This window comes from Chrysochloris asiatica, unplaced genomic scaffold (assembly GCF_000296735.1).
Source record: "Chrysochloris asiatica unplaced genomic scaffold, ChrAsi1.0 scaffold00150, whole genome shotgun sequence".
In the NCBI taxonomy this organism is placed as follows: Eukaryota; Metazoa; Chordata; class Mammalia; order Afrosoricida; family Chrysochloridae; genus Chrysochloris; species Chrysochloris asiatica.
The window spans coordinates 8,162,793-8,171,665 of record NW_006408668.1 but is presented as its reverse complement, the minus strand read 5'-3'; the positions used below and the strand labels follow the sequence as shown (position 1 = coordinate 8,171,665).

Here is an 8,873-nt window from a genome sequence, read left to right as displayed (position 1 = left end):
TAAAAGTGCCATGGGCTGCCAAAAGAACCAATAGATCTATTTTGGAAGAAGTGCAACCAGAGTGCTCCTTGGAGGCCAGGATGGCTAAGCTTCGTCTCTCATACTTTGGACATATTGTCAGGAGAGATCAGTCGTTGGAGAAGGATGTCATGCTGGGTAAGATGGAGGGTCAGATAAAAAGAGGAAGACCCCCAACGAAATGGATCAGCCAGGTGGCATCACTGATGGCATCAAGTGTGGCAGCGGTGGTAGGGTTGGCCCGGGATTGGACATTGTTTCATTCTGCTATGCATCGGGTCACTATGAGTCGGTTCTGACTTGATGGCACCTGACAACAACAATAACATGTTTCGGTAATATTGTTTTACTTCCTATGTAAAAAGGATACTTTTACTCACATAGTTCCCTCTCTTTCTTCTAATACTAGATATTTAACTTATTTTTGTTCTATTGGTTACATTTACAATGTTTTTATTCAAGATAACTTAAATTTCTATTCTCTGAGCTACCAAATTGAATAATCTTTTCAATTCCTCTCTTCACAAGACAGCATTAGCCATGCCAGTGCCTTCTCCCCTCTTTTCATCCATATCTTCCAAGAGCCACACTTAGACACTTAGACCATTGTGCTGTCTGCATTGAGCTTTTCCAAAGGTTGCGATAAATGTTTGGAAAATATTTTTTAAGTTGTCGGGGACCAGCCTCAACACAATTATTAGGAGAGTCTCAATAGGAGGATGTGGAGTAGGCGAATGAAAATAAAATAAAATAAAACTGAAAGAGTCAATGGGTCATTTTGAGTCTCAGGCAGATGGTGGTAATGGCTCTCTTCTGATGACTCCCTGCTGACTGCTGCCTTCTCCATTTATTTCAAAATTGTTGCTTCTTATATCCCCTTTTTGAACATACAATGATCTCATAACAGTCACGTACAAGCAGTTACAAATCAATCAAATATTATATCGTTACATCAACGGTACAAGAGGAACACAAGATCACCAAACATTCCTGTGTCTCTATTCCCCTTAGTTACTCCTTAGTTACCGTGATAATGTCTGCCTTCTGTGAGCGACTCTGTTTCTCTCTAATCCTCCCTAAAATGTCTGGTTAATTTTAAACAAAGTTCTACATCTTAATTTCTAACTTTACCAACAGCTATTGTTTTCTATAGATTTATTAGTTACAGCTTACAATCAAAAACATAATTTTTACTATAACTGGTCATACATATAATTGATTAAACAATAAAAACAAGAACATAAAAGTACCCTAAAGTTTCATAGTTAAAAACAAAGCAGTAATTCTCTCATGATAACAATTTCTCAACACTTCTAATCAAACTCTTGTCTCTGTTCCCAAGCTCTCACTGCCCTTGACTGTCTCCTAATCTACTTTCTAAAAGCCTTAATATCCATGACTGGAATGTTTCTTAGCAATTTAAGCTTGAATTGCTAAAACTTCAGCTAGTGTGGTTATTTCTAATGTTAAAACTTATTGTTAATGTAAAAAACTGTTGCAGACCGTGTCAACTATACAGGCCACAGGCTCTGAGGAACAAATTCTGGCCACTGGCAGTCATGGCAAATTGTTTTTCATCTTAGTGTTCAGTTATGTTTTTTATTTAATTCCAAATATGAGCCCTTAATATCCACAGATAAATGTAATATTTTCCTAAAGCCGAGACTATAAAGGCTTCAAGGTTAAGCCTTTCTCCAAAGGATTAACTGAAAATAGCTTAGCTACTTCCCGGTTCTTTGTTCTATAGACAAAAAAGCCATCTTCCCTAAATCTGTCCCAGGTGCAAGCTTTTCAGTTCCTGAAAACCTGGTTCAGGAAGCCAAAACAGCGGGACTCCTCCCAAGCCTTTTGTCCTTCCCTCTCACCTTCCCCCAACTGAGCTCAGGGGCTATAGATATGTTAATTGAACCTGAGAAACCAAGTTGCTGGCCTGGGATTCGAACCAGCGACGTACGAAAAGTTACCTGAATGTCTGAAAATTACTGATGTTAGCTGTACCTTGTCTTAGTCCCTCCCAGCTTGGTGTGAAGCTCCTCCCCTAAATAAAATGGAGACACAGGCCGGCCCAGGTGTGCATTACAGGCAGGCAGTGAAAGAGTGCACTACAGCTAGCAAGGCATGCTTTATGGACACAGCTAAGATGTTTACCATACAGGACCTTACTGCCCTATGGCTAATATGTTCACCACGCCAGAGCTGCCGGACACCAGTAATGCAACCATCTTGGTTTCGGTGTGCCTCTTTGTCTCCCTCTTTTTGTCTTTCTGTGTATTCTTTTGCTATCCCTGTTGCCACTAGATATCCCCTCCTCGTGAACCAAACACTCGTGTCGAGGCCGGTCCCCGACAAAAAACAATTTTTATAATTACATAAGATTGAATATGGTGTGAAAGTTAATGTTAATGTGAAAGGCAACTATTATAACATGAGGTTTGTTTAAAGTATCCAATGATTATGCAAGATTTTCTCAAACTTTTATAAGAAAATCAGAAATAAACTATTAATCCAAGGAAAAGCTAGAAACCATAGGTCCCCTGCATGAGTCATCCCTTGTAGCTTTGCTATCCAAGGGGGGCATTCATTGTCGCTCTGCTAAACAATGAACTTTTCATGCATAAGGCTTCTCGCAGTTCTGCTCCTTGGCAGGATGGTGTCCGCCATTCGCAGGATGGCGTCCGCCATTATGTGTTTGCATTTTTGTGACTAGGCACATTTTAGTAGTACATGTCTCTCTTTAAAGTTTTATGTGATACCTTGGCCAATTAAAGAATGTTACTGGCATCATGTAAAAGGATCGTGTGTTACCTTTATAATCCCTCAGCTATTTAAAATTATGCCACAGTTTAATTTGTTTAGTGTTTGAGCCATTACTTTTATATAGATTATGGGTTTTCAGACTTTCTAAAGTCCTCATTTTTTTTCTGGAAACTTCCTGCTGTCTATGCCCTCTGTAAAGCTGTCATCCTAAATATAGCTTCCCTTCCCTGATTGCTTGGGATAAGTTCTGTTGTTTCCTGGATTCTGTGTATTTCTTATTCTTGATTTACACAATTGTTTTGATGGAATGCCTTTTAAAGTAACTTCCTAAGACATAATAAATGGGAGAGGAGAGTTTCTGCACCCTTATAAACAGACAGGATTGGAAATGTCTTTATATTGACCTTAACTGCTAATTTGGAGTTAGAATTAATTCTTCTTTTGGGATTAGAATTCTAGAGCAAAAATTGTTTCCTCTCATATCTTTAATAGGAGTATTGCCTTGTAGTTTCCCATGTTGCTCCAATCAAAAGATATGAGGGGCATGAATAATCATTTATTAGATCATCTCAGCCCATGGATTTGTTTTCCCCCCTCTTTGTAAAACAGTAATTATAAGGGTTTTTCTTGTCCTTGAAGAGGTGAAGTGTAATATGGTATTTCTGCAAATCACTATGCTTTCTAAAATTTGCTAACTGATTACTGGCTTTTCTGTTGAAAGACCCATTCAACTTCTTAAGACTCTTGGGAAGCAGTAACGCTAGGCCTGGTTCTAAAGATGCAGCAGAGTCTTTCCTCTCCAGTTTAGAAGCTTTGTAGAGTTTCAGGTCTGTGTTTTAGAGAGATGCAATCTTTCTTTATTTCCCTTTTCTTTAATTAGTCATCCAAATCTCTTTTTACCCTGACTTGACCTGGGTATAAAAAATTGTTATTGTTGTTAAGTGCCGTCGAGTTGATTCCAACCCATAGCAACCCTGTGTAGGGATTCCAAGGAGCAGCTGGTGAGCTTGAACCACTGACCTTGCAGTTCAAATGACTTTGCAGTCTGATATAAAAATTACAAGAGTAAAAATATCTCTTACCATAAGGGTAATTTAATTAACAAAGAACAGAAAGTAATCCAGAGTGAATATCTAGTATGTGCATGTTCTGAATTACTAATTATATGATTCCCAGAAGAAAATCCCAAAGTATCCTGTACTTGTGATGTTGACTGTCTATACTGACTTTTTCTCATCAACAGTTACCATTTTATTTTATGTTTTAGCAACAGAAATCACCAGGAAATCCAACAAAGAAAAGCAAATCTAAAAGACTGGACACTCTCAAAGGCCAGAAAGTTATTGCAAGATGTGATGAAAATGGCTTTTATTTTCCAGGTAAGTGTTTTATTTTTATAACATTCCTGTGTGAAGTAACTTGATTTTGGAGACCAGAGGTTCTCAAGCTACTTTCTCCAGAACATTAGCATTATATGAGCTAAACTAAGGTATTCCACTTCTCACATAAAATGATAATGAGGCTTCTCCTTGTATTTGTGGCAAAAAAACAAACAAACAAACAGAAATCAGAAACACTTTACAGGGTCACTATGAATCAGACCCAGTTCCATGGTACTTAGTAACAACAATAATGTTCAGTAAACAAATTTTATTACATACTTACTATGTCCCATGTATTTGATATTCCCAAAGTACTAGTCTTCATGGAGTTTACATCCTACTGAAGTGAGGGAAGCAGACAAGCAATCAAACAAATAAAATGTGTAGTAAGTCAGCTAGCACTGTAGGAAAAAACCAAGCCCCCAAGGGGTCAAGAGTGTCAGGTTGTAGTTCTAAATATGGTGACAATGGAAGAGCTCCCTGGGAAGGTGACATGTGAGCAAAGACTTACAGGAAGACAGGCAAGCCATGACATTTTCTGGGGGAAGGGGATTCTAAGTAGAAAGAATAATAAATAGCACAAAGGTCTGAAACTGGAGTGTACATGACATGTTGGAGGAATAGCAAAGAGGCCAGTGTGGCTGGACCTGAGAGGGAGGCCCAAGATATTCTTGGGTACTTGATTCCTGAAAACATCCACCAGACAGAGTTCAATGGGAATTAGAGGTAAGAAGGGAGCCTTGTATACAGTGAAAATGATGTGTGATAGCATGTCTAGTGGACTCCTGGTGTGGCGCTGTAGGATCAACACTGGACTGAGAACTGCACCACCAGCCATTCCTCAGAAATGGAATTTCCTGATTTTCAGAAATCCTCAGGATTTCTTTGATTTTCAGAAATCCTCAGGATTGCTATGAGTCAGAAACGACTCGACGGCAGCTAACAACAATAATAACAATATGTCTGATGGTGAAGAAAAACATTACATGTCTGGAGAAATAGAATAGAGTATGACAGGAACCTAGAATGAAAAAAAGGAGAAAATATTAAAGTTCTTCAGAGAGGTAAATATTGGGTTTCATAAGCTGTGCTAAGAAGTTTGGTCTTTGGTTTTGGGGAGCCATATATGGTTCAAAGAAGGTAGAAACACAATCATTCTTGCCGTTTAAAAATATTCCTCTCATTGCTATGTAAAGAGTGAATATGGGTTGGAGGTGGTAGTGCCAGGGACTAGGAAATCTGCTATGAGGAGATATGTTGCCAGTAGACAATGAGAATGGAAAAATGTTGATGGATTCAAGATATACATGTGGGGGGCTTCAAAAAGTTTGTGGAAAAATCGGTTACCGTTTCATTCCATTTTCCATGAACATTTTGAAGCCCTTTGTATAAGAGAGCATCTCAATGGGGCTAAGTTATTGACTGAAGACAGGAGAGGGGAGGAGTAGGTTGGGATGACACTCAGGTCTCTGGCTTGGGCCATGAAGTAGAGAGTGGTCCTGAACTTACAGGAGATTGGTGGTGTGGACAGAGCTAACAATGAGATACATCAGGGACACGATGGATTGGAGGTGTGTGTGAGATCCCCAGCTGAAACTATCGGAGAAGCAACTGGATAAGTGAAGTGTGGAGAAGAAAGCTCTCTGGAGATAGAAAACTTTGAGACACTAACACGAAAGTGCTCACTGAAATCACAGGAAAGGTTTGGAGAGAAAAGAAGGCCTAGGGAAAGAACTATGAGAAAGAGCTGTCAAGCAAAAAGATTGTATCACAGCATGTAGCTAGTCTTGAGCAACTATTATCTATCAACTATTAGTTAAAGAATAGTTCTTTATTCATTAAACTCAATTCAGTTTTCTTTATTGGAGTCCTGATAGAGTTCTGTAGGATAAGCAGTGGATTGCTAACCAGAAGGCCAGTGGTTCAAACCCACCAGTCGCTCCTTGGAAACTCCATACAAGGTTGCTATGAGTCAGAATCTATTCAAATGACACTTAACAATAACAACAACAATAAGGAAGATGGTGAAGGTGAGGCGGAAATCCTTCAGTTGGACTTTTGGGACCCAGTAGGCATATATGTAAAACTGATAACTGGGATATTTAATTTCAAATTTGGTGAATGTGCTTTGGAATTAGCTAGATGAAAGTAAATATGGATCCATGCATTTGAAATGAGCTCAGATGTTGAGGCAAAGAACTCTTCTTCACAAAGAGGGACTAGGAGACTCATTTCTCTCGGGTTCAGATTTGCTGAGACGTGATTATAGGAGGCCATCCCTGCTTAAGATGGAGATTGAGCCAAGACTAATTTGACAGTCAAATGATAATGGTGAAAAGGACTGGTTTCCAAACTGCCAGGTCAGTTTCCTGGCTAAGGTTCCAAAGAAAAGCAGAATGACTCAAACCTTTTTTACAAGTACTGTCCGCATATGATGAGAAAATGTGAAAGATCTGCTACTCCTTCAGGAGCACAGAGGGCATAGGCAGTGTATGCGCAGAGCCAACTTGAAATCAGGTCATAAGCAATAGCAAGACTGAATTAGATGGAGGAGTATGTGCAGAGGCTGGGCCCTCGGGTTCCCTGAAGTACCTCAGCAGGAGTGCTACCAGTACCATCTGTTGGTACTCCCTGGGGTACCAACACATTGAAGTTGGTTTTAAAGTTAGGCTGTTAGAAACTGCACTAATTCCTGGAGGGGAACAAAGTCCCCCATCTGTAGACATTGTACCAAAAAAAGAAAAGAAGAAGAAAACCGAATTGAATGAACTAAAAAGAGATAGTAATAACATACCAAAAAATCTCGGTCTAATCATCTCTAGGGGACAGTGGTGGTTGTGTGGTAGAATCCTCACCCACCACGTGAATGACCTGGGTTCAGTTCCTGGCCAATACAGCTTGTGCACACTCACCACTCATCTGTCAGTATAGACTTGCATGTTGCTAGGAGTCCTGGTGTGGCCCTATAAGATAAGCACTGGACTGCTAACTGTAAGGTTGGTGGTCCACATCCACCAGCTGCCCCTCAGAAACCTTGTATATGGGATCATTATGAGTCGGAACCAACTCCACAGCAGTTAATAACAACAACACGACACTGAACAGGTTTGAGGGACGCTTCCACACGAAGGGCAGGGTGAAAGACCTGATAATCTACTTTTAAAAATCAGCCAGTGTTCTGATCCATTGGCCATGGGGTCACTATAAATCACGAGCCAATTTGACAGCCGCTAACAGCAGTGATCTAGAGCAGGGGTAGGCAACTTTGTAGAAGGTAGGTAGTAAAAACTTTGTTGGCCATGCACTCTCTGCCACAACTTCTCAACTTCCGCAAATAACTGAAAAACTACATAGCAGGTTCAAGACTGGATGCTCAGTCCCACAGGTTTAGAATTCAAGAAAGATCAGGTGCACCTCTGAAACCATCTTGGCCACACGAACCCTTCCCTCTGAACTGTGGGAGTTGATGAGGAGCACACGAGTGTGTGGGATATGAGGGTTCTCCCCATTCTCCACTAGGAGTAAAGTCTCACTGCTGTAGTCAATTATGACTCAGTCACCTTATGAATAGATTACCCTCACAGGACACAGTACAGGGAAGACTGCACCCATAAGGTTTCCAGACTGCTACAGCTTTTTCCCTCAGAGCAGCTGGTGGATTCAAACCATTAACCTTATGGTTAGCAGCTAAGTACTTAACCACTGTGGACTGGAGCTCACTCCACTAGGAGTAGTGGTGCCTAGTTGTTTTCATAATAGAAATACTTTCTAAAAAGTATTGTTTCTTTTTCTGATTAAAAGGTTAGTTTATGATAATTAAAAATGTATGAATAGTGTGTAAATGATACTTTTTAAACCAAATTAAACATTTTAATCCAATAAGAAAATATGCACACAATGGGAAAGCTATTGTGTTGTGTTTTTGTTTTTTTTTTTAAAAAAGGTTCTCATTTCTTTGGCCATTTAAAGCAAGAAACTCAACATGAAAAACACAGCTGTCTCTGCCACATAAAAGGATATGGAAGCTTGCCAAGACAGGTGTGAGACCAGGGCTGGGGTGGCAGACACCTCTTTTGGGGCCCTGTGAAGACTCGTGTGTACAGTTCTGTCTCTGGGCAGCATTCCATATACAGCTGTTACTACCATGGGAAGAGCCTGTGCCACAACTACCTCTAAATATTAAGGATCCTTACTAATGGGAAAAGACATTCCAACTAAGATAAATGACCAAACAAATGTTGATCTCAGAATAGGTCTCTTTTTTTCTCTTAACTATTTTAATAATCTTTTTGAACATAGCTTTTTAAAAGAAGTAAGCAAGAACCCGTTTGACCTAGCCTCGATGGCTGTATAATCAAAACTCGACTAAAGGAAGATTTAAAAAAAAAATTTTTTTATAAAGGAAATGAGGGTAAATTGCTACAATTTGACGAACTTGACTTATACTCATGGAGGTAGTAGCTCTAAGTACCAAGAGAGGGAAGGAGTCTTCACATGATGTATCAATGCTATCCCCTCTGTACACAGGGTAGATAGGGTTGGGCAACTTAGACATTGGCTACCTAGAATGAGGGAGCAATAAAGGCACAAAGTGACTGGCTTACAACGTTTCAAGAGGGAGTTTTATTTAAGAGTATGGGGGGAAAGAAAGAGTCCCCACTGAATAGCTGTCATCTTGTCTAGATTGGTCTGGTGAAAAGAGATGGGAATAAGATT

At 39.8% G+C, this 8,873-nt stretch overlaps 1 protein-coding gene across 1 annotated transcript in view; it reads left to right on the top strand.

Moving 5' to 3' along the window:
- VWA3B (von Willebrand factor A domain containing 3B) overlaps positions 1–8,873 on the top strand; it is a gene marked incomplete at its 5' end in the record, with an annotated part of 314,866 nt that overhangs the window by 275,661 nt on the left and 30,332 nt on the right. Inside the window, one exon of the mRNA XM_006870778.1 lies at positions 4,043–4,154. Within this exon, the coding sequence (XP_006870840.1) occupies positions 4,043–4,154 (112 nt within the window). The remainder of the gene's footprint in view (positions 1–4,042; positions 4,155–8,873) is intronic.